The sequence below is a fragment of the Sminthopsis crassicaudata genome, chromosome 2, assembly GCF_048593235.1.
Source record: "Sminthopsis crassicaudata isolate SCR6 chromosome 2, ASM4859323v1, whole genome shotgun sequence".
Taxonomy (NCBI): Eukaryota; Metazoa; Chordata; class Mammalia; order Dasyuromorphia; family Dasyuridae; genus Sminthopsis; species Sminthopsis crassicaudata.
In genome coordinates this window covers 538230510-538257265 of record NC_133618.1, presented here as the reverse complement: position 1 = coordinate 538257265, position 26756 = coordinate 538230510, and the positions used below count along the sequence as shown (strand labels likewise).

The following is a 26756-nucleotide window of genomic DNA, read 5'->3' as shown; positions in this document are numbered from 1 at the left end:
TAATTGGAAACAAAATAATCAAATCCTAAAGAATTGGTGGGTAAAACAACAAATCATAGAAACAATTGATAATTTCGTTCAAGAGAATGATAATAAGGAGACTACATACTAAAATTTATGGGATGCAGCCAAAGCAATTCTTAAGGGAAGTTTTATATCTCTAGATACTTACTTGCATAAAATACAGAGAAGATCAATGAATTGGGGCATGCAACTTAAAAAGCTAAAAAAAAAAAAAAAGAACAAATTAACCCCTCCCAATTAAATACCAAATTTGACATTCTGAAGATAAAAGGGGAGATTAACAAAATTAAAAGCAAGAAAACTATTGAATAAAAAAAAAAACTAAGTTTGTTTTATGAAAAAAGCAACAAAATAGGTCAACCTTTAGTTAGTTTGATTAGAAAAAGAAAAGAAGAAAATCAAAGTTTTAGTATTAAAAATGAAAAGGGTGAACTTTCCACCAATGAAGAAGAAATTAGAGCAATAATTAGAAGCTATTTTGTTCAACTGTATGCCATTTTTAATACTTACAAAAAGCATAGATTGCCCAAATTAACAGAGGAGGAAATAAATTATTTAAATAGTTCCATTTTAGAAAAAGAAATTGAATGAGTTATTAATCAACTCCCTAAGAAAAAGTCTCCAGGGTCAGATGTATTTACATGTGAGTTCTACCAATTGGAAAATAGGGGGAAAGGAGTCCTATCAAATTCCTTTTATGACATAGATATGATATAGATACCTAAACCAGAGAGGGTCAAAACAAGAGAAAGCAAATTATAGACCAGTTTCCCTTATGAATATTGATGCAAACATTTTAAATAAAAAAGTAGCAAAGAGATTACAGCAAGTTATCACCAGGATAAAGGCTATCTCTGAGTTTCAGTTTCTATTAAATGTGTATAATTATGATGATAATAATTGTACTTCCTAAGATATTGCATTGTAAAGTGATAAAATATGTGTTGTTATGATGTAAAACATTTTAAATTTACAACAAAATTAATTGGCAAATATTTTTTTACTATTCATTGAGACATCGCTTTAAATTATAAAATGAGTATCCATTTATTATAGTATGTGATCACCTATATTAATCATGTCCTTAGGGGACAAAGTTAAACTCTTCATGTGCAGAAGTGTTTTTACTTCAAATAAAAGATTCATCACTTGATAGTGATTCATGATCCTCTTAGCACCAATTTCAATATAAAAATTCATGTTTTGGAGGGTTACTTGAAGTTATTCCTTTAGTGATATTCTCCAGAGGTGATCTGCATAGAATCCATCTGTGAGTTACCAGTATGTATTTTCTGTGAGTAATAGGTCATTCTGACTCTCCATATGTATAGCAACTTGGGGCTATGATCACCTTCTGCTATTTTTGTCCAGTTCCTTGTATCTAATTTAATTGAAAATCATTTTTAGAAGAGTGCAGGGTTAAATAGAATATACATTCCTATATCTAAAGGGTCAAAATTTCAACTAGTGCACAAAACCCCCCAAACTATATATTTGAATATACTTTGTGCTTGGGATAAGAGAGAGAGAACTTAGATCACTTTGATCACTTTGCTTTTCTGGGCCTTGGTCTATCAGATATTAGATGCCATTGTGAAATGAGTACCAGGCATAGAATCAGAAAACCTGAATTCAAATCTAATCTTAAACCCTTACTAGCTGTGTGATCCTGGACAAGTCATTCAATATCTGTTATTATTTCCTCACCTGTAATTTGAATAGGTTGAATTAAGTGATCTCTATGATTCCTATGAAAACCTGGTCCAAGAAAATATAAGCATGAAATTTAAGGGTTCCTAAAAGTTCTTAATGATTTATGTAATAATAATATATTCAAATCTCTCCCTAATAAATTGTAACCAATAACATGGTAGCTTTACTTTAGCTACTTGCATGAAGGTAGAAGAGAAACTATTAGATTTATGGTAAAACCTATCTTTAAATACAAACTCTACTACTACATCTTGGACAAGTCATTTCACTTATTTGGCTTCAACTTCCTTATCTTTAAAATGTGATTATTGGATTAGATGACCTATAATGCCCCTTCCAGCTCTAAAATCCTTGATTCTATGTATAAAACATCTTCTAGGATTTTAACTTTCTTCTTTATTTGGTAATCATTGAAATGGTATCTTGTCACCACCAAATCCACTTTTCTTGGGAAAACTGAGCCAGACTTCCCATCATTCTATCCTATTGGAATTTTTTATACATGGCAACAAACAAGACTATACGATGATCAATTCTGATGAATGTGGCTCTTTTCAATAGCAAGGTGACTCAGGCCAATTCTTATGATGGAGCGAGTCATCTGTACCCAGAGAGAAGACTATAGAGACTGAGTGTGGATCACAACAGAGTATCTTTACTTTTTGTTGTTGTTGTTGTTTGCTTGCATTTTGTTTTCTTTCTCATTTTTCCCCTTTTTGATCTTATTTTTCTTGTGCAGCATGAGAATTGTAGAAATACATATAGAAGAATTACACATGTTTATGATATATTGGATTACTTGCCATCTAGGGGAGGTGGTAGAGGAAGTGAGAGAGAAAAAAATTTGGAACACCAAGTTTTGCAAAGGTGAATTGTAATGTTCTGTTGTCTCTATATTGTGATCCTTCTGAACTGGGAGCAGATCTCTTGGGGAGCTTCTGGAGCCAGCCTTAGTTTTAGTTTCAGTTCAATAATCCCAAAATGCAGCCAGGAGTCCAGATTCTATATTGTGTCCTTCTAAGTCTTGAATCTTTCCCTGTCAGAATGTCTCCAGCCAGCTTCAGTCTCTCTAGCTCCCTCTGTTTCCAAAGCCTCCAGCCAGCACAGAGGTAGATGTGGGAATGAATCAGACTCTGCTTCCTCGAGTAGGATCCTTCCAGACTCTAACTTCTTCCAGACTGACTCTCCCCACTGAGTTTTGACTCCTTTTATCCTCCCAGAGAATGGATTTGTGGGTACTCCATGGGTTTGTGGGAACTCTTTAAGGGGCCAATGAGCTAACTCCTTTTAAAGGTGTAAACTCCTTTCAGAAGTCTAAAGGTATAAACTCCTTTTAAAGGTGTGAACTCTTAACTAGAGAATTGTTAAGTATCAGACAACCCACTTAGCACTTAGTAAAATCCTAATAGTGAGTGTTGAAAAAGGTGAATGCATATGTTGTGAAAATAAAAAGCTTTTTTAAATGTCAGGTGTCTGAAAGGCCATACAAACAAATCTCTCCACAAATCTGGTTCAGAACCTGAAATATTATCTTTGGAAATATCTACCTTTGGAGTTGGAAGCATTACCATTTTGAGGAAGCTATTTTTCACATTTCAAAGCCCCTGCAAAGGGCAAAACATTTATACCTGAAATCAATCCCCTCCAGTGAGGACACAGAGTATCAAAGAGGTGACAGTTTGCTTAGGATCATACAACTTTAGTAACTCTAGGACTAGAATCCAGATTTCCTCGATTCTAATTCTATGGTAGATCTTTCCATTATACAGCATTTCTTCCATTAACACCTTCACAGAAGTAAATGTAAAAGTGTAAGATAAAGTAAATGAGTAAAAATTTGATAGTCAGGAAGAGGGTACCATTACAGTTCTACAAAATAGGGGATGGGAAAGGAATGATGGAGTGAGTTTGGAGTGTGGCCTCGAGAGGACTGAGACTGGGCTGGCCTAGTTAATGCCCTCCTTAAATAAAAGTCTGACAAGAGTGGCTCAGAGGGATAAGCAGCAAAGGTGGAGGGTATTTTCAACATGTGACCTCAGGGACTTAAGTGAACTTACAGTATGAAAAGGTTTCTGAGGTATATTTCTGGACATGTTTGTGAATTAGAATAGTATAAAAGGAATATCCCCAGAAAAATTTGATTCCTGTGTTAGCTTTTCCCTAACTTTATGACTTTTAGACAGGTCACATCACCTCATTTCCTCATCTGCAAAATGAGGGAGTCAGATTATATCCGTAGTTTTTAATCTTTTGCCACCACTTTGGTGGTCTGGTAAAGCTTATGGATTGATCGCTTCAAAAAAATTATTTAAAAAATTGGAATGTAATGCACAATTTCAATTATAAGTTAGTAAAAATAAAGATGTGAATTCTCAAACTCCCCCCCCCCCAATCTATCAGGAACCCTATTCATGGATGTCAGGTTTAGAAACTTTGAACTATATAATCTTTCAGGTACTTTCCAGTTCTAAAATTTTATAATTCAATGTTATCTTGCAATACCACCCAGTCCAATACTGCCCAACAAGTAATTTATTCTTTCAGAATACTTATGTAAATACTAGCAGTTTTTGGCTCTATATATGCTTTTTTTTCCTCCAAAAAAACCCCTACAACATTGGATACCTTTTTAATATATTGAAGAATTACTTAATAAAAGTTACATGGAGGTCAAATAGTAATCTTTAATTTAAAAAAAATTTCTCTATTTTAATCTAAACTTCCAACTACTTATTTATAGTTTCTATTAATATAGTGTCAATGCCTCATCTACCTTGATTTTAGCACCTTCCCTCTCTATGTTTATTCATAGCTGTTTGCATATTTTCCCCCTTCAGCACAGGGACAATTTTTTTTTTTTTTTTTTTTTTTTTTTGGCTGAGGCATTTGGGGTTAAGTGACTTGCCTAGGGTCACACAGCTAGGAAGTGTCGTGTCTGAGGTCAAATCTGAACTCAGATCCTCCTGACTTCAGGGCTAGTCCTGTATCCACAGCACCTAACTGCCCTGCTTTTTTTGTATCCCCAACATTTAGTACAGTACCTGGTTCTTAATAAGTGTTTTTTGACTTGAATTGTTGATTAAATCTCTTAATGATGAAAAATCATCATGATGTGGAAGTAGTCCTGGATTTGTTAAAACTATGCTAGAAGAGAACAAGATTTGGTAGGTCCTTCTACTAAATAAATGTTCAATGATATCCATTATCCAATATAGCTATTATCCAAGGGTCAGCCATCTAAATTCAGAGAGACTCACAGTTGAGGCAATGAATTTTTCAGCCATAGCAATTCCCAAAGGCTACCTTCTAAGACACAGAGAGGGTGTGGTCTGCATTTGTAGAGGGAATACACACTAATGAAATCATGGATCTTTTAAATATTAAAATGAGTGTGGTTTCCTCGAGTAGTTGTTGTTTATGCTGCTAAGTTATTTGGTTATTTTTTACCCCATTCTGGATTTTGTTTGAGGTGATAAATGCGCCAGAGATTCTGCTAAGTTTCTTGGACATTGATTGCATTTTAGAAACAAAAGAGAGTGTACCAGGACAGGCTAACTCATTTGGCTAAAGGCCCATGCTAATAAGGCCAAGGTCATATTTTAAGATCTGTGTGGGCCAATTAGCTTCACACAGAGTAAACTCCACTTCAGTAACCACAGAAGGCATGCGTAACCCCAACCAAGCATCTCACAAATGTATATGCTTCAGTGTAAGAGTGACTTAGGGAAGGAACGTGGATGGCTCAATTTAAAACTATCACCAAGCCGGAAAAAACAAGTTAATATTTTACTAGTTACTGCTGGGTCAGTAACATCCTATTCCTTTCTGAAAGCATTCTCTGTACCAATATAAAGAGGCAACAGTAGATGATGAGTTTGTAATAATAGCTCACATTCATGGTGACAAATTGCATGGAAAGAATTAAAGAGGTGTACCTAGAACCCCAAACACAGTGTGACCTTTAATCAGGACTCTTATTCCTAGCTGTCTCAAAAGCGTTTTTGTCTTTACCTGCCCAATGGATCTCACAGTGCTGATGCACTGCTTTAATTTGGGAAGCCTTTCTCTTGAGAGGAATGTCTTTCCTTGCTCTAAGTCTAAAGTGCTCCCGAGTGTGGCATTCTCTGTGACAGATGTACTATAGTTATGCTTTAGCTGACTCGAAACTCATAGTTCTCCAGTGCCTGAGTGGTCTTGCTGGTGGCCAAGAGTTTGTTTCCTTTGAGAACATGTCTTTCCTGGAGCACCATTCAAGAGGAAGCACAGGTATAGCCCCTTTGTTCTAAAACAGCAACTGTTAATTTTTGTAAAACCCCTTGAGGCTATTTTTCCCCAGCAGTCAAAGAAGGAGATGTGTAAGTATCCATAAGATCAAGAAGCATTAAGCGGGTATATAGAAGTGCCCAATCAACTCCCTGAGGATGCACCATCTCCATGAGGCCCTGGTAGATTTCTATCATTTCAGAATGTCAGTTTTTTGGGCCTATTCCATTTTGATAGATTGAGTGCTGTCTTCACCTTGCAGGAATCTCCTTCATGATAAGAAACATTGACTATATTCAGCAAAATGTCTCAGTACAGAATCTTAGTTTCTCCAATTTCCTAATCTGTAGGCTCTTGCCTTGGAGAGGTTTAAGGATTTTGTGGTTCAGATCAAACATTTGGACGGGAAAATTGGCCAATTCTATACTATATCCAACTGTGATCATTTTGAGTGTCTGGTTTCCTGTGATGAAGTATTGTTTTTCTTCCCTGCATTCTCACCTCCATCTTTATCGACATCAGTTCTTGGAAGCAAAGCTGAGTATAGCCACAGGCTTTTTCCATCAGAATGCATGCCACTTGCCTTCTCCTGGGAGCTAAAGCCTCTCCTGCCAATGTCTATGTTGGCTAAAGAAAGAATTGCTTCTGTAACTCTTATTGATGTGAGATAAATGAATTTTTCTCAACCTGCCAGACAGTTTGAAATCTCTTGACGTCCTGGTGGATCAGTAAGGTTAACTATCTTTTTATGAAGAGTTTTCTATCAATCTTACTACTTGAAACAACTATAAATGAACTACCCCTGTACTAAGTTCTATTTAGAATGTCTCTCTTAAATGATTTATATCCCCTAAACTTCGTGATAGTTCACATTTAAGTGAAGCTTTCATAAGAATACAGTATTTATATATAATGCCTTAAGGTTTGTAAAGTCAGGCAATCAACAAGTATTTATGAAGCATCTACTATGTGCCAGGCACTGTGCTAAGAGTTGTGTCATTTCTCCAATAGTAATCCCTTGAAGTGGGTATTTCAAGTATTATCATTCCCATCTTACAGTGAAGGAACTGAGTCTCACAGAGATAAAGTGATTTGCCTATGGTTTCCAAGTTAATAAGTGTCAATGGGAGGTTTTGAACACCCATCTCTTTTTTCTAATGTAGCACTTTTCCATATTATCATACTAATTAATCCTACTATATAGAACTAGAAAAAAACTTTACAATTAAGAGGAGTGTAAAGAATATATATCAAATATGCATACAAATATATCTTTTGGCTAACATTTTATGGGTAGAGTTAAATATCTGTATTAGACTACTCTCTTTGCTAAGCTTTTTATTTATGAAGTCTACTTATTATTGAACTTTGAAGAAAAAAGAAAGTATTATATAGCAGTCTCTATCACAGTGCTATACACAGTATATACATTTAACAAAAATATTGAATGCATTGTGTATTTGGAACTTTATGGCATATCCTTGAAATACAGAGGATAATTTAACCTTAGAATTTAATAGGTTAAAAAAATGTTCCTTATCTGAAAAATGTTAACATCATGAGGACAGATATGCTATCAGCAGCAATGGCATGTTCATTGATTTCCTAAGCAAGGTAAAAAATGAGAACTGGTAACAGAAATCTGACTTATGGAAATCTGACAAATGGAAAGCAAAACCTCGTCTTGTTTGATTTCCTGGCTCAAGAAATATTGACTTCTACCTTGTGACAGAGGATGGTACAACTTCTATCATTTTATTGTTGTTGTTGTTGGTGGTGGTGGTGGTTGAAACTTTACTAATTGATTCATTAACATTGCATTCCATTCAGATATCACTGAATCATGCCCTTGCCATCTAAACAAGGCTTACTTCTTTTGAGAGTTCAGGGATGAAACCTGGGAAGGCTCAAAACTGAATATAAACCTCAACCCAGGATCCAACCTGGTACATATGCATAAGAGATGCATTATGAGAGAATGATTACTCAATGCTGTGTGAGGAAGTGCTTGGTGGGAGCTCAGAGAGAGGACCATTCCAGGCTCTCATCAGCTCCATCTCTCTTACACACACACATTCAGTGTTAAATTTCATCACTGAAAAGAATCTGATATAAATATGCCAGGCTTGACCCCCCAGGTTACATGAAGAATAAAAGAAACATGAAATGTAGAAACTGCAGAAATAATAACATGCAAAAAAATTATTCCCCTGTAAAAATCACCTTCTGATATTAAGAGAAATTGATAGGGAATTGGGAATTAAATTTGTCAATTTAAATTTCATAGGAGAAATAGGACTTACTTCTTCTGGGGATTCAGAAAAGCCCAGAGAATCTTGATCAACACATTTAAAGTAACTGTGGTGTCTCTACAGAGAAAAGTTTCACCTTTTTTTTTTTTTTTTCAGGATTGGTAGACATGTTATGAATGAGGAAGCAATGTTAACACTGTTGTAAAACCAGGTCTACTAAATCATTGAAATTATGGGGTCAGCTGACCATATCAAAGTTATCCAAACACTTTATTTTATATATGATCTGATTTCATATAGTTCCCCTGAGCAATTAGCACTCTTCTATAAAAATGTTAATCGCCTTGAGTGAACCCTAAGGTCCTCTTCTTGTAATGAGTTTTATGATATATACTAGCTAGACTTTGTCATTATGGCATATATATATGTTAAATCAATACTAGGAATTCATTTCAGATCCATATCTTCCCACAGCTGAGTGGTAAATGATAATGTGCTAGTGCATCTTGACCACTCATTTAGATGAGATTACAATTACTCTAAATCTGTTTTAATGTTCTCTTTCTTTTTTTCCCAGCCTCCCAAGTTGGTATCACCTCTGCCACTTCAGAAATTACCTATGGATTATGATTTTTTTATTTACAATGGCGTAATAGATCCAGAGGCTGAAGATTTCAAAGCCTTCAAAGAACATTTTTGTTTATCTTGGGGAAATATCTTTTCTCTCTTAGAACACATAGAGAAATTTCTCAAGGACTATGCAATACCTGAAGTCAAGATAAAAGGGAAAAATTTGGTAGCACTTCTTCCTGACTTTGAACTTAACAGTAGGCCTACTAAATTAGACCTCCTGTCAGCATTAGAGAATCCAACTTATATCCTCAAATTAATTAGTCAGCCAGGCCGGAGGTACAAAGGGCAAGGGGGAATCGAGCAAGCTATTATCAAGATCCAAGCAACATGGCGATGCTATCTGGCCAAAAAAGAGTATTCCGTTTTCCGAGAGCAGAAATGGGCTTCAGGTGTGATTGCCATCAACTGGCTTCTGCATGGTCATAAGGCCCGAATAAAAAAGATCCTGAAGGAAGTACGAGAAAGACACCTGGAGAATTTCCACAAGCGAGCCAAGGTGCATGAGGCTGCCAGCTGTTATGGCAGACTTTCTTTTCTAAACATCTCTTGCTTGAGCGATCGCAATAAGTGTGTCTGTTTCTCTTCCCCTCGCCTTCCTCTTCCCTTGTTTTAACCATTCATTTGTTCAAGCCTCATATTTTAATCCTCATCAACAATTTAATGCTTTTGCAACTACAAAATCTGTTGCAATTTTTCTATAGAAAAAGTCTGTTCACTTTGACCAAGGATAGGTCTGTCAGAAAATCAATGTTTTTAACTGCATTACCTTTTCTCCCTATATATACCTTCTGGCACTTTAATTTGCTAGGGAAAAAAAAATCCTTCTCTTGTCTACATTGCTGTCACCACTTTGTCAGAAAGTATTTAAGTTTGTAGACAGCCTTTTAATTAGTGCTCACAATTTCATTTATGTTTGCTTTCTCTTTTTTTTTCATTCATATTCTGTTAATTAAGTGAGCTGCCTCTAATCTTCCCCTGCCAGTAGCATCATGTAGCCACCTAATTAAATTAATTGGGGAAGATGTTTTAAGTATGTAATTAAATCAATTAATATAATTTATGCCTGGCTTAACTGTACAGTGGAAAAAACAGCTGAAGTTTGACTAGATGAATCCACTACAGCTTCCTGTCACTGATCAATGCTCTTCTTGATTTTTAGCATCTGGCAGCCAACTGGAATCGCATCAGGACCTCCAGGAGGACTATTATCCATATCCCATCATTAGGTATAACACTTTTGCCTGCAAATCTATCAGCAACCTCTATTACCCACCACATTATGGCTCCTTGATTGAGTTCAAGGAAGGCCCCTTGTTTTATTCAAATTGGTCTCGGCAGGAAAATGTTCTCGACATGATGAGAGTAATAACACAGGGCCCTCGCTTGAAACGGCGTTTAATTTGGGGATTAAGCAAATAAAGTCATTATGTGGGGGCTGCTATTCAGTGGAGAGGTGATTTGCTGTAATTCGCTTTCATCTGTATGAAATGAACTAAAAAGTTGTATTTTTCCCCCCCTGAAATAACAGATAATGTTTTCGATCTTCTTTAATGATAGAAGAACATGGGCCTGTGCGTGTGGCTGCTGTTCCGCCAATAAGCCAGGATATTGCTTGTACACTGTTTTTAATCAAATGTGCAGTCAAAATGATAAGCTACATTCTCTGAAATTATTTAGTTCTAATTACGAGCAGATGGGATGCTTTATTTGCACCTAGGGCGCCTGAGCAAAAGGAAATGCTGTGTGAACAAGAATAATTAAGAAGTTGAATAGTGTTTTTTGCGCTTAAATAATCTGCAGTTTCATGTTAATTAGCACTAATGTAATTATTTAATTACATTTATGAATTGGGGAACTTAAAAGCTGTTGCCTGCAACACAGGGGTAAAATAGGTGTACCAAAATGACAGAATATGCTTTCTTGGGAATTTCAGAATTGCACTGATGATTCTTCTAAAATATGAGCTGCTGTCAAAATGTTTGGGGTTTCATTTATTTTTTTTACACTTGCCTAGCACATTAATTTTCCTTGGTGAGTTCAACTTTCAGAAGCTGATTTGATCGGGTTTTAAAGTAGCAACATTGCAAAAAAAAAAAAAATGAGTTTACAAATTGCCCCTTATTTGTGTCTTGGGGCTTTATGTAGAGATTAATTTATTAGGCAAGCTATGATGGCAGAACTCAAGCTTGACATTTTAAAATAGTTATGATGTTTAAAAAAATAAGAGGGCTTTCAAATGATGTGAGGAACAAAAAAAAATGGGGGAAGTTAGTGTAAAAGAAAATTTTGTTTGAAAAGTAAATATTAGTGTTAAAAGGTCCATTGTAAAATAAAATTAAAGTATATCTTAAAATTAAGAACAAAATCCCAAATATTAGCAATAGGTCAATATCCTCATACTTCATCTGAATCTATAATCTCATGTTAGTTAAGGAAATATGTCCTTGTGTCTATAAAGGAGCTGCTATTCAATAGAGAAATGATCTGCTGTAATGTGTTTGGTCTGTATAAAAATCAAAGACATCTGAGTCCCACAGATTCTCATATAATCTGTGATTTTTTAATCTGTAGCTGAAGTCTGAAATGACTTTCTTCTGAGGATATAGACATAAGATGGTTTAGTAAAATATGATAGACATGAATATGAGCCAGGTTTCCCTCAGGTCTCTATTTTGGTAGGCCTGCATTTGCACACCAAATTAGTTCACACAGAAATTGCCCTTGTAATTGATTGCATCCAGAGTGGCTCATTGCAGGCACAATTAACTGACATGAGCCCTTAGAATAAGGTACAAATGTCTTTTGTGCTTCTGTGACTAATTGCAGTCCTGGAAATCCTCAAAATTTGGCAAACTAAGACTTGACCTGGCATCATGGCCGAGATTTTTTTGTTATTGTTATCTTCATTTCATTCAAAGTTAGGAACGGAAAGCACTTCTCTCCCTGCTGTTTAAGAGTTCAGAAGTGGAGAAAATAAAATGGCCAGTATAACAACACACTTCAGAATTTGATGCTCCTCACTTTTAGCTAGATGTACCTGGTTTACTGTACGGTGGGACATGACAGAAAAGAAATGAGTTCTTAGTGATCCCTCTCTCCTACTCTGACCTCCTCTAACTCGGCTAGAAAGCCAAAACTTGGTGGACAATGATCAGTGATCTAATCTGTTTTCTCCTGGAATTTTAAAAGGGAAGATATCTTGAAATTTAAATGTGTTTGCGTAATACTTGGGATTTGGTTTTAAAACTAATTTTCTCCTAGATAACACATTTCCCGTTTATATAAATGCATAATAATTTTGAAAGTCATTTTGGTCTGTGGAAAACATAAAATCCATTTTAAAGGAAAAGCTGCTAATTACATATTTATCTTAGAGATCAAAACCTCTTTTTTTTTCCTTAATTGAGCATTTTTTAGAAAGCCTAATTACCTATTTTCACTCAGAGCCTAAACTGGCCTTTGATCAAATAATCCTCATTCAATAACCTTTGATTTGAGTTTTATAAAATAATTTGAGCACACTAAATTATATTAAATAACATGGTAACCATGATCCTATACTTTTATGATTGTTCAATTTTTTTTAACCTTATGCACTATTTCCCTCTACGAACAGACTGAATAGATTTCAGCCATCCACACCATGACTCCTTTTTGTTGAGTGTCCAAGGGACATACCTGCTCAATTCAAGAGAATGGAAGTGAGACTCAAATGGTCCAGCCCTCCAAACATATTGCTATGTTGTCTCTCTCTCTCTCTCTCTCTCTCTCTCTCTCTCTCTCTCTCTCTCTCTCTCTCTCTCTCTCTCTCTCTCTCTCTCACACACACACACACACACACACACACACACACAACCCCCTACTCAATATAGTATTTTCATTTCCAAGATTGAGATTATTAAGATCAGATTCCTCTCTTTGCTTGCATCCCCATTCCTCCACCCCAGAAGAGAAAGTTTAAGAAGGCACTTAGTAAGGCATATCCTTCTCTATCACTTCTTTTTGATTTGCAAATTTTTTTAAAAATAACGAATCATCTTTTAGAGCTAAACCCAGCAATAATTGCCCCTACAGTTGGCTAATTGGTGCTGCAGTGGCTTATTTGAACTCTCAAAATGAAGAGCAAATAAGTGATCATTGTAAACTCTGTTGCAGATATAGGCAATTGGCTGTTTGCTCATTCATCTTTGCACACACACAGATAACTGCATGTACAAAAATGGTATCAGATCTTGAAAAGGATGGTCACCCTTACATACTATCCCCACAATTTATATTATTTAATTTTTAATAAATTTTATTGATATTTTTGGTTTTTATATCATTAGAGTTCTCCCCAGGTTACCTCTCCTTTCTAAGAGTCATTCTTATATAACAATAAAACTTTTTAAATCCCCAAAAAAGAAAAAGAGAGAAAAAAATAAGCACAACTGATCCATAAATTGAAAAAGTCTAAAAACATGTGCAATGTATAATACCTATGGATTCCCCACTTTCACGAAGGGATGGGTTAGGAGTGTCCTTTCATTTTTTTTGTTTGATTTTTTTTTTGTATGTGGTTATACTCTTCATTTACATTGATAGAATCATTGCTTATCAGGTTTTCTTGGCTCTGCTGACTTCATTTTGCATCAGTTCATGTAAATATTTCTATGTATCTCTGTAGAAATCTCATATGTTATGCCTTTTAGTGCCTTCATTATTATATTCATATTCTATTATATTCATATATTATAATTTGCTTAGCCATTTTCCAGTAAGTGATCATCTATGTTGTTTCCAATTCTTTGGTATCGCAAAAAATGTCACTATAAATATTTTGACATATAGTAGGACTTTTTCTTTTTAATAGTTCCTGCATTATATTTTAAACTAAGACTTTTTTTTTGTTTGTTAATGCATCTATGATCATTAGCAACACTAATGAAATGAACAGCGACATTTCTAAAAAGTAGAATTGATTTGCCTGTTAGAGTATTTCAAGCAATGTTCTTTTTTTTCCTTCAGTCTTATTGGGTTAGGATGTAGGTGGGACACTGATGCCTATTAGGTTAAATAAATTGGCCTTGAAATCCTCTGAAGACGGGAGAGAATGACTTTTTTCGAATGTTAAAGAAAAATCTCCTGATTTAACATGATAGTTTTTTAAAGTAATTTTCCCATAATAATGATAGTACAGGTATCTTATAACTTTTTTTTCCTGTAATGATCAATATAAAGTAACCTGCTATGGTTCACAGATTATACTGGATTCTATTTTAAGTATTCAAATAAGTAAGACTGCCACAGGGGAGTGCGTGTTCTAGTTGGAAAACAAGAGGTCTTTAGAGTAAATAGTCATGGTGTCATCACCTTAACTAACTCTTCCACTATGGTTGGCCTGGTTCCTCCTACATCTCCCTTTAACCTCCATGTTCCTTTTTTGGATTCAGCCTTCGTGCTGCATTTACATTCTGTGGCATTCTTTAATGTATCAGCATTAAAAGAGATGTGCCAATTATATGGCTCTAATGTTGTTACTAGGTACGTTAGGCAGCGATCAGCCAATTAAACCTCCAATTATTTGTCTCCCCTCTCAATTTGCCTCACCCTTTAAGATCTGATTTGGTTTGGGGTAGTAGAAATTGGGAAAAGAAAATTTTATTTGGTTCTGTATACTTAGTCTCAATTTTAGCACCAATTGGGAAAAAAAAAAAAACATGATTAAAAAGGATATAAGGACAACTACTACATTGAAGGATAATAGGTCTTGGAGTACTATATGTCTTAGAGTGAAAGATTTGGGGTTATGACCAAGGGTAACTTACCCAGCAAAGTTAAGTATAATCCTGAATGGGAAAAAAAAATTGAACATTTAACAACTGAAAAGATTTTCAGGTTTTTGTGACAAAACCTCCAGAACTTAAGGAAAAATTCAACATATAATATCCAGGAGAAATATAAAGATTAAAGACTAATAAGAGATTCAATTAAGATTGAATTGTTTACTTCTTATATGTGAAGATATTATGATTGTCATTATTTGCTTGGGCTGAACTGAGTAGGATGGGATGATTCTTAAAAAAATGAAATTGTCTATGAACAGATCAAAAAGATGTAATTATCTCATACAAAAGAGACATAAAAGAAAAAAGTGATATAGAAGAAGCTAAAGGCAGGTACTTCTAGAAACTTACTCTCAACAGGAATGGGTTAAAGATGGAAAAATATGTATATGCATATATATATATATATATACATGTGTATATGTATGTATATATGTGTGTATATACCTCCATAGATATAAGGTCTTCTAAATTTAGAAAGAAATAAGTGGCAAAGGCATAGGATAGAGGAAGAGGATGAAGGGATTTTTAGAGGGATGAATAAGTTAATGAATAGGAGAACAAGATAACAAGTAGAAATAAAGCAGTTGTGAAAAGAGATAGCATAAATAGGGTGGGAAGGATACTGAGAAAAAATAGGAAGAAGGAAAATACACAATAAGTAATTGTAGCTTAGAATGTGAATGGGATGAATTTACACAAAAAAATCCAGAAATGAATAGCAGTTTAAAAATTTGAATTCAATATTATGTTGCTTTCAGGAAACATTATAAAGATGAGAGATACACAAAGGTAAAATAAAAAGCAGAGATAGTAATAGTGATCTCAGACAAAAGTTAAAATAGATTTACTCAAAAGCAAAAAATAGAGAAACGACACTATCAGTCAGTAATATTATTCAGTATTACTTTAGACCATTTAAAATACTTAGCCAGTATAAAATACCTAAATTTATACTTGCCAAAACAGACCCACGAACTATATGAATATAAAAATACAACACTTTTTATAAAATAAACTCAGATCTAAATAATTAAAGTAATATTTATTGTTCTTGGGTAGGTGAAATAAAATTTACCCAACTAATCTGGTTATTCAATGTCATACCAATTAAATAATAGTTAGAACAAATAATAATAAAGTTCATTTGGAAGAGCAAAGAAACCAGGAAGAAGAGATGTAAAGGAAGTAGAAGCAACAATATCAGCCCTTAAACTATATTATAAGGGAGAGCATTTTTGAAGTATAAAAAAAGATAATTTCAATTACTTTAACTTAAAATTTTATTTTACTAACAAAACCTATGTAGCCAAGAATAGAAGAAAAGCAAAAAATTGGGGAAAAAAACTTTCACAGATAATCTCTTAGATAAGATGGATTGGAATATTGCTGTGATGCAGGAAATGATGAACCAGTTGATTTAGAAAAACATGGAAAACTTGGACCTATGAGGGAAGATGCTATCCACCTTCAAGAAACAGATAACTGGTGGAAATAAGTGTAACAAAATCTTTTTATGTGTGTATGTGTGTGTGTGTGTGTGTGTGTGTGTGTGTGTATGAGTGTGTGTGAGTGTATACATATATATGTATGTTTATTAAGGATCTATGTATATGTATGTGTATCCATGCATAATTGTATCCACCTTTGGAGAGGGAAAGGGAAAATAAATGTGAAAAGTATATAGCAGAGAACAAAAGAAAACCGACAAGAAAGCAAAACTAGGCAGCTTCGAAAATAATATGTAGTAGTATTTATTGTATAAATTTTCTTGGAATGGAAAGTTATTGTTTTAAGTTGAATCCTCTCATGTTCTGTGGGGTATGACATTTTGTTTTTTCTTTTCTCATTTTGTATTTAACTTTAATTTTTTTTAATTATCAAAAAAGGAGGAATATAAGGAATACAGCCCCCTCCCTTTTTTCTACCTTTTGCCCCAACAAATTAAACATTAAGTATATGTAAATACAAATGATATCTCTTTAATTTTTCCTCATTTGTTTCTATGAAAATGAAGGAAGATCCATGTTCACTTGACCTTGGACTTAAAATTCTTGTTTTAATCTCCACTTAGACTGGCAAGAGTGATCATAGTATCCAGTTTATTGGCCATGCTAAGTATTTTGCCTCAGATTTATAACAGCCCATAAGCAGAGACAATGGTTTTGTACTAAGATCTCTCAGGCAACAGTTTTTCTCCAAATGTATTGAAGTCTTTGGGGGACAAAAAATCATCTTGAACTGCTAAATCTTCCCTTGGATCAAATGCATTTCTTGTTTGTTAATCATTCATTTAGTTAAATGTTAAGGGCTTTAGATAAGATTTTACTACTTATTTGTATATCGTGTTTTATCTTTGCTGATAAAAATTATTAAGTTTCTAACAAACTATTAAAAATCTTTTTTATTGGGAGAGATAAAAATAGATACTGTGTTGATCGAGTCCCCTTATGCTCTGTGTAGGCTAAAACTGGTATTATGAGGTCTGGAGTAGTTTATATACCTAGCTTCTTGGACAGTTTTTGTCCATTTTGACCCACTTTGGCTTATGGAAAAAGAACAGATTAGATATCAGAATACCTGACTTCTGGTTCTAGTTTCTTCAGTTCTTTGGTGTGTGTGTTTTGCATAAATCAGTTTTTCTGGAGCTCAGTTTTTTTTTATCAGTAAAATAAGGGTCATACAGATGATCACCTTCTAAGATATTTTTTAATGGTAATAGTCTTATCTACTTCATGTGCTGTTTCTGAGAGAGAATAATGTTGGTATGTGCCCCCTAAAATAAATATTTAATATACTAAAGTCATTATAACTCCTCTTATCTATTATTTAATCATTATATAATTTGTGAGCCATACTATGCTAGAATAATGCAGATATATCTACAAAGAAATAGCTCTTACTTTCTAGAAGCCCAGATAATAGGATGGCCTTCACACTTAATAATAATAATAATAGCAATTACCTCTAATAATATATTATTGTTATTTATTAATATAATAGTAAAAAATAGATTAATATATTAATATAATATATTTAATGTTATTTATAATGCATATTATATTTGATTACATTCAATAATATAATAAAATAATACTAGTAAATAGATAATGTGATGATATTATATAAATTGATATTGTTTATTTTTATTTTGATATTATGTATAATATAATATAGTAACATTTTAATATTCTAAAATAGGATAATGTATTCTATAATGTAGTGTTATATAAATTATTATTATAGGTAAGTGCTGTAATAGGTGAGTACCAGTACATATAATAATTTATAATATAGTAATATTTAACATAATTATTAATAAGTATTATTTATCATATATTATAATAATATATAAATTATTATTATTATTATAGGTAGGTGCTATTATTATCTTCATTTACAGATGAGGATATTGTATTAAAACTAATACATACAGTACTTAAGTGCCAGGCCCTTTATTATTTCATTTGATCCTCACAAAACCCTGGGAAGTAGGTGCTATTATACCCACTTCACTGATGAGGAAACTGAGGCAAATAGATATTCATCGACTTGCCCAGGGTCACTAGTAGGTATCTGAGAATGGAGTTGAATTTAGATCTTCCTGACATGGGACCTGACTTTCTATCCATTGCACCTTTTATTTAAATAAAATACCAGTTAGTACTTAATGATACTTAAATAAACACACACACACACACACACACACACACACACACACACCTGAAAATTAATTCCAGTCAGCAAATATTTATTAAAGGCCTCAGGTGCACAGCGCTGCTCCCTGCCTTCTCCCAGCTCTTTTCCGCTCCACTCCTCTCCGTCCCCCTCCTTGGAGAGGCAGCCAGAACACTGACGCAATGCGTGTGGGGCATTAAACTAACAACAGGACTGTCAGACTGGGGGATCCAGAACACCTGCTTTCAGATCTTGACCACAGCATCTATTAACAAACACCGCCTTAAGTCTCTGAGGATCCGTTATCTGGCTCCTAACCGCTAATGGTCCTCATTGTAACAGCGCTCTCACTGAGTGCCGGGCTCTTTGCTAAGCGCTTTGTAGTTTTTATTATTTGACCCTCTCAACAACCCTTGGAGGGGCTATTATTCACCTCATCTTACAGATGAAGAAACTGAGGCAAACAGAGGGTCAGTGGCTCGTGCTGGGGGGCGTCTGAGGGCCAATCTGAACGCAGGGCTTTAAGGATTGAACCCACAACTCTCTCTCACCTTGTGAGGGCCGCATTCAGGTGAGCTGCCTCGTGATTGGTGGTGTAGCTATTGCTACGGTTCACACCCTGCAGATGGCCATCAGGTCCGCGCTGGAAGGAGGGCACCGGACAAGTAGAAGAGGCCGACCTGGCGAGCTCAGGGAGAGGATGGACCAAAAGCCAGCAGGGCTTCCCAACAGGGAAGGCACAAACATCATCAAGTCCGCGTAGACCAGAGGTTTGTTAGGAATTGACAAATGAGTGATAGGGTCCGTCACCGATGGAATGAAATATTGTAGACACGATACTACGGGCGTCCTAAAGCCACTATCGTGGTTAACATTCAATCTCTTGGAAAAACCAATCACCAATTACCTAATCCAAATAGACTTATTCGGTCATAAGATGCAGGCTTGATGACAGAGTGATCAGCCAGCTTTTATTTTGTAAATTAGATATCTTTTTCATGAGATCTCTTTTAATATGTTTTATCTTTATTTTTTTCTTTTTAAGAAAAGTAAATAGAATTTTATTTTTCCTATTATATGTAAAGACAGTTTTCAAAATTAAATTTATAACATTTTTCTCCTTCCCTCTCTCCCTTTCCCCCTCTCCAAGATAGCAAGAAATCTGATTTCATCTTTATTTTTAAAAGAAGTTGCATTTGGAGAATGCTTTGAGACACATTCTGAGACATTCTTTTTTATTTTTTTAATTGAAAAGAAAAACTAATATTTTTATTTCTTTATTATCAACAGTTATTAAAGGGATGTGACCACCTATTCTTGGTTCTTTAGGCATCTCCTCTCCTTGTGCCCACCACATACACAAAGTCTTGTCTTATCAATAGTTATAGTATCTGGAACTGGACGAGAACCCAAAAGCCATTTAATTCATTCTCCTCATTTTAGATAAGAAACTGAGGTCCAGGGGAAGGAGAAGTGATTTGATGCACTTTGCACAGTAGTAAATGTTAAAGGTAGGAATGAATAAACCCAGGTTTTTTGGCTCCAGAGTTGGTGTTCTTTTCATTGTGCCATGTTGCTTATCCAACATTCTAAACATCTTTTTGAATATCAGTAAGTAAACTGGAGAACATCCAGAAGAGACAAGAGGTCAATCAGAATAGCAAAGGGCCTCGAGCTATGAGAGAGGAGGTATTGGTCGAAACAACTAGATGTATTTAGCCTGGAGAAGAGCCATAATAGCTGTATTCAAATATTTGAAGGATTTTTTGTGGAAGAGAAATCAAACTCATGCTAATTGGCCCCAGGAGGTTGAACCAGGAGCCATGAGTGGAAATTGGAGAAATCAAAATGTAGGCATCTTGTCAGGAAAAATTTCTACTAATTAAGAATTGTCTGAAAGTGGAATGGGCTCTCTAGAGAGGAGGTGGGCTCCTCCACCTTTGAAATCTTCAGAGGTTGATCAGCTCTTTGAGTATGTTACAGTGAGAACTCTTTTGGTGTGTAGGTTGGACTAGCTGGCCTCAGAGTTCCATTACAAATCTCAATTTCTGTGATTCTGTGAGATCAGCCTAGAGAAGCATCCAACTAGTTATATTACCAAAATTCAAACATTTCTGGTGGTAGAATTTGGAGTTCATTAATACAGTTTTCTTTTTAACATTTTAAATTTTACATTGTCAAGTGGATTTCCACATAATTTAAGAAGTAAAAATATTTTCATGAACCATTCTGTCCTTTTTACTCTCTGCTGCCATTGTCATTTCTTAAATATGTAGGCAGAGAAGCAAAGATAAAAGCAACAAATTATAAATCACGTTATTTCAAAATTCTATCTGGTGCTTAAACACTAGTATCAGCACAAGGAACCAATGATCACAGTCAGTTTTATCTGAAAAAACCTAAACTTGGAATCATAAGTGTCCTTATATTTAAAAAAAAAAAAAAACAATCTTAGAAACACCTTGAAGATTTAGTAACATAAAGTCATTTAATCTGGAGTATTTTAATTTGAGACATGTGTTTGGACTCAGTAACCACAAGGAGGCATTGAAGCGTCTCTTCTAAATGTGAAAAGCTGTTGAATTTTAAAAAAAAGTTATGCCCACAAATGTTGAATAACTTACAAACAGAAGTAGTCCAGCCTACACATATATCTTTGCCTTTTAAGTTAGCTTTTTGATTCATGGTCTTTGAATCACCTAAAAACTAGAAGAAAATATTGCTGTCATTTTCATTTGCATTGGTAGAAGGTTATACCATTGTGACTCACAAGCTTTTTCCTCCTGTATTATTTTCAACAGAACCAGATGAACTAAAAAACTAAAGCAAATGTATTCTCAGTGGGGTTTTCCTTAGTCCTGACAAAGTAGCTGTTTTTACCTTTTAGCTTTCCAAAGGTTGAGAGTTCCTCTAGCTAAGTCCAGAAGCATATTTCTTTAGTGCATGGTATTAGTAAATCCACATACCTGACAGCAAGAGGTTTATCTGAAATCTGGCTGTCAGTTCAGAATGAATCTGGAAAGGGTTTTCAAAATGCCATGAAAGAGGAGATAAATATTTTTCAAAGCCCAGTGATCCAGTGTTTGATATCTTAGTTTGTGTATACTACATCATATTATAAACATTCAGACTTAAGCATCAGAAATTTTCTGTGTTATAACCTGAATCCTAGCAGCTTTACTGCTATTATTTAAGAAACAAAGACACCTACCCCCCCGAAATGCTGAACCTTTCTATTTCCAGAATCATCTCCTTGGTACATATTTCAAAATAATGCTTAATTTTCCAAAGAGCATGAACCTCAATCTTAAGATTGTATCATTTCTGTAAGATGTGTCATAGAAAACCAAATAACATTCCTGGAAACGTATTGTGATTTGTCTTGTGACTCAATGGATTTTTTGCAATTTTTGCAAATGTTTTGATGGTTACCTCTTCCCAAATTTTGACACTTTCTTTGTGATTTTTTTTTTTTTAGGATATATCAAATATGTACGGGAAAATGCTGTTGATTTCCATGTGCAACAAAATTTGCAACTGGGAAGACTGTGTGATATACTAGGTATAGTAAATGCTTTCACTTGAATATAGTTTTCTAAAATATTCATTTGGATGAATTAGTGAATGTGTAATATTTTTCAAATTTAAAAGGCATAAGGGTTAATTCTGATTCTAACATATATTTGTAAATGAACAAGATTTTTCAATTAAAGAATAATTGCATGTTTTATTTTTAAGATGTAGGTTTCATGGTGAAATCAATTCCAATTAAAAAATTTTAACCAAAAATAAATTAAAAAAACTCCACTATCAATTGTTTATACTTTAAATTAACTTTCATCCAGATTTAGAACATTTCTCTTTTCTCTAGGCCAGGAGCTTTTTCTTCTTCAGAATCCTTCAATGAGCTCATAATTCTCTATTTATGTCACTAGCAGTTTATTACCTTGGAAATTAATGTAATGTACTACAATGTAGCACTGTGGCTCCATTGCAGAATAAGTAAAGAAAATAGGTCAAAAAAGTGATCCTTTAAAAAAATAATAACCTTATAATTATTAGCAGTTAAAAAAGAAGATCTAATCAGGAATTGCTTAACAATGCGAATCTCAGCTTGAACAATGAGTCCCTAATCAGAGTTCTGAAACTTTTTTGGGTCATTGTATTCTTTCTCACCCACAGTTTGGAAAAAAAGAGATAACAAGCAATTTTGGAATGAAAGACAAAGAAGATGTCTGTAATTAGTGGAGAGAAGTAGCTTTGGGTGATGTCTTCTAAAGCCCACTGTTATGAGTTAGGTATGAAAGATAAGAGGTACAGATTGTCAGGAAGGAACGCTGGGTAAAATATCTGGACTCAGGCAGAAAACTCCTTGAAAAGAAAAAATTACACCATTTCTAGTCTTTGTTATCAAGTAAGAATTGCCTTAGTTTTGTTGGTGCGATAGTTTCTCCCAGATCCTTCTTTAAGCAAAATAATGAAGAATTTTAATTTATCAATGACCAACTTAGCTGGCTCCCTGGAATGACATACTTTACATGATTCATATATATTTCAGCATCATTATTATTTCATAAATGCCATTTGGTAACAAAAATATATCTGTTCTGGAAATTTACAGTGTCCTAAAATAATAGTATAATTGCTTTAATCTATTATCTAGGCACTAATATTGTTTTGCTGCAATACAGAATTTTAAAGACCTTAAGATTGATTTGTTAGTTCTGAGCTATTGGAACTAAAAAAATCTGACTAGGTGGAACCTACTTAAATGCAATAGATAACAGATTTTGTTTAAATTTTGGGGTTTTTTTTAATGGCTAATTATATCCATGATGCTCAAGTATAACCTGTTATTATTGTTTAATTGCATCCAACTCTTCATGACCCTCTTTGAAGTTTTCTAGACAAAGATACTGTGGAGTGGGTTGCCATTGCCTTCTCCATCTTATTTTACACTTAGGAAACTGAGGCAAACAAGATTAAGTGACTTGTCCAGAGTCACACAGCTAGTATCTGAAGCCAGATTTGAATTAGGAAGTTCTTCCTGACTCCAACCTCAGTGTTCTATCCATTGCACCACTTAGCTGCCCCACTTCTCAGCATAGTCTGAATCACTACTATAGAACTTTTTATAAAAGATTTTCTTCACACAGGATTATGTAAAAGGAATATTAGGTTTCCATCTTAAATAGTTCAGCCAGAGACCTTGTCTGCCATGGAGCTTCTTCTAGCTATGAGTATACTACCTTAGGGAGAATATAGAGTTGATTGAAGCCTTTTCTTCCTAGACAATAGTAGTATTACTGCTATTCATCCTCTTCAGAAAGAGTTCATAGATCTTCAGGGAGAGTAGATCAAAGGAAACAAAATACTCATTCATATAAAATAAGACAGGAAAAAAAGGAACACCAGAAAATCTGGTAAAAATCACTTTCTTCAAGATTCCCCAGTATAAAAACATCTATCTCCTCTTTGCAATTGTTTAGCTTATCTTGATGGGGTGGGGGCAGGAAAGGCACTAGGAAAATTCTATAAATGTAAGTAATACTTATTATCCCAATATTGGCTGATGGAGGTCAGCTGGTATCTATTAGAAGCCTCCATTGTTAATGCTTTCAATTCCTGGGAAGAGTAATAAGTGAGAGACTGACTGAAAGTGATATTGAATATTGATTAACAAAGAAACTGTAATCTCCACGTTAACTACTTTCCAAAACTACCTAGCAATGACTTTAAACATTTGCAGCTTGATGGTCAGCCTGAATGGATGCCATGTGGGTGTGTAACTTGAATTACTTTTCTAGAAGAAAGTGAAAATCATTCACATTAGTTTTGTTTAAAAACTTTTAAACATTTAAAAAATGAAACAGTTTATGTATTCACATGTTTTTCTTTCCTTTGAATTCTTCCTACATATATATATATATATATATATATATATTAATTGTTTCCCATTCTTTTATGTTTGAGAGTTTTCAGATTATGGCACATTTGATTGCCCTTGACATTGCCAGTGCCATTGGTAAGATAGTAGTATCTGTGAAAATACAAAACACAAGGTTCCAAATTAAGCCACTGAAGACCTAAATAAGTTATTTAGTCTTTTTCCCAGTTTCTTATCTATGATCTTATATGGAAATCTGATTCTGTAATTATTCAAAATTTGTCAATGAGTATCCTTTTAAACATGGAAGACTTCCTATTTTCCAGCTTTTCTTGTATTTTCCCAAGCTTTAAATCAATCAAAAAATATTTTAAGCACATACAATATGCCTAAGCTTATGCTAGACATTGAAGACGATGAGAAGACAAGCAAAAACATGGAATTTGCTCATAGTTTCTGTTGTTGTTCGAAGCTAAATTAACACATCAGAAAGAACTGCTTTGTGTGTATATATAAATATATGCATATACATATCAATGTTTATGTATATAAAGAGATACACACATATATACATAATATAAATATAAATATATATATATATGTATATACAATATACACACATACATAAGAGATGTTCAGAAAGGAGGAGATGGAGATCAATGAGGGTTGGAATAGTTGGGGGTAATTCACACAGGATATGGGGTTTTCAGATGACCAATGAATCTCAGTATGCCCACTTTTTCTTTGACCCAGTTTTTACTGAGAAAACATTGTGACTCCATTGGCTTATAATTACCTGGTTAGCCTATTCACAGCTATTACTCTCTTGCTTAAAGACAGCTGTACCAAGCAGTGAGAAATCTCAAAGAGTTTTCAACACTATGTTGGATAGAATGTTTAATTATCATTTCTCTCTGTGTACCAAATATCTCACAATATGAGAATTTTGACCAATTTGATAGGGGAAAATATGAGATTATAAAAATTAAGACAAAGCATCTTGTAAACCAAGAATCATTAGCTGTGTCATTTAAGTCACATGCCCCTTTGAAGGATATAAAGCAGGGAGATGGTTGGATCCTTGGAATAATCATTGTGATTGGAACCATCCAACTGTTTATATGTTTATTTGGAAAAGGCATTAATGTGGATTGGTCATGTTGAGTCCAGACAAAGAAAAGGAATTAGCATTACCATAACAGCTCAGTTTTATAATGTGCTGAAGTTAATGGGATGCATGCTTAAAGTAATATGTAATTCTCCCCGGAAGTGTCTAGGAGTTGGAAACAAAATCCCTGAATACTATTGGAATATGTAGCTGTATGGTCCTTTACATTCCTCCTCCTGCAAGAATAAACCATTTCTACTTTATCATTATTCTTCATTACTTATTCAGAGAAATGCTAAAATACCTAAAAGTCTGTTAAATTGGTAAGAGTTGAAGAAAATCAATCTAAATTAACTCCTGCATAGCTTTTGAAGATGTTCTTTATTTTAAACTACTTTGAGATAGATATTGTTAACCTTTTTTTCCCAATAATTAACGCTATCCCCATTATTTTTAGATGCCAACGTGGAAGTCATCTACATCTGCCCCTTTCATCCGCCTGAGGAATTATTGAGTTATTATAGTACATTCCTGGGTCTACAGCCAGCTGTCATAAGTGGAGACCCTAAGGACATAGGTGACCCGAAGGACAGGTTCAGCATTCTCTCCCCTGAAGCTATAGACTTCTTCCCTGTGAGTTTGTCTTCTAATTACTACAGCTTCAGGGATGCAGTAAAATTAAATTGGAAATTTTATAACTTGTAATGCTTGGGTACACATCAGTGAAATATTATTGCAAGTTTAACAGCTTTACTGATTAGACTGCTAGTTAGTGTCTGGGAAATAAATATCCTAGTTTAGCTTTATAGACTTAGTTGAGGTAACCCAGCCCAGCCTATCTCTCGCCCATCATCCAATTTTGACAACTGGGCTATCAGATAGATTTATAAGAACAAGGCAGTATTAATCAAAAACAAGAGCCACTTAGAATTATAGAAAATTTAGTTAGCAGGAATCTTATCTACTTCCTCATTGTATAGATGGTGACAATAAGTCACAAATAGGTTCACACACTGGGGCCATTTGGTCTAAGAGCCCGGGTTACTAGCTCCCAGGTAGTACTCCACTATGCTCTTATTTAGAATTCTGAATATGTTGTCACTGTGTTCATTCATTTCAATGATATCCTTTTTTGTGACTCCATCCAGAGTTTTCTTGGCAAAGATAGTGGAGTGGTTTGGCATTCCCTTCTCCAGCTCATTTTACAAATGAGAAAACTGAGGCAAAAACGGTTAAATGACTTGCCCAGGTTCATACAGCTAGGAAGTATCTAAGGCCAGATTTGAACTCAGGAGGATAGGTCTCCCTCATTGCAGGCCCAACACTCTATCTGTTGCATCATCTTCCTGTCCTGTTGGATATTTAGATTTTTC

At 34.4% G+C, this 26756-nt stretch overlaps 1 protein-coding gene across 4 annotated transcripts in view; it reads left to right on the top strand.

Annotated features, from left to right (window-relative positions):
- IQCH (IQ motif containing H) overlaps positions 1 to 26756 on the top strand; it is a 296963-nt gene that overhangs the window by 147282 nt on the left and 122925 nt on the right. For all 4 annotated transcript variants that reach the window (XM_074294733.1, XM_074294734.1, XM_074294735.1 and 1 more), the window contains 4 exons: positions 8830 to 9381; positions 10045 to 10111; positions 21867 to 21950; positions 25841 to 26016. In XM_074294733.1, the coding sequence (XP_074150834.1) occupies positions 8830 to 9381; positions 10045 to 10111; positions 21867 to 21950; positions 25841 to 26016 (879 nt within the window). The remainder of the gene's footprint in view (positions 1 to 8829; positions 9382 to 10044; positions 10112 to 21866; positions 21951 to 25840; positions 26017 to 26756) is intronic.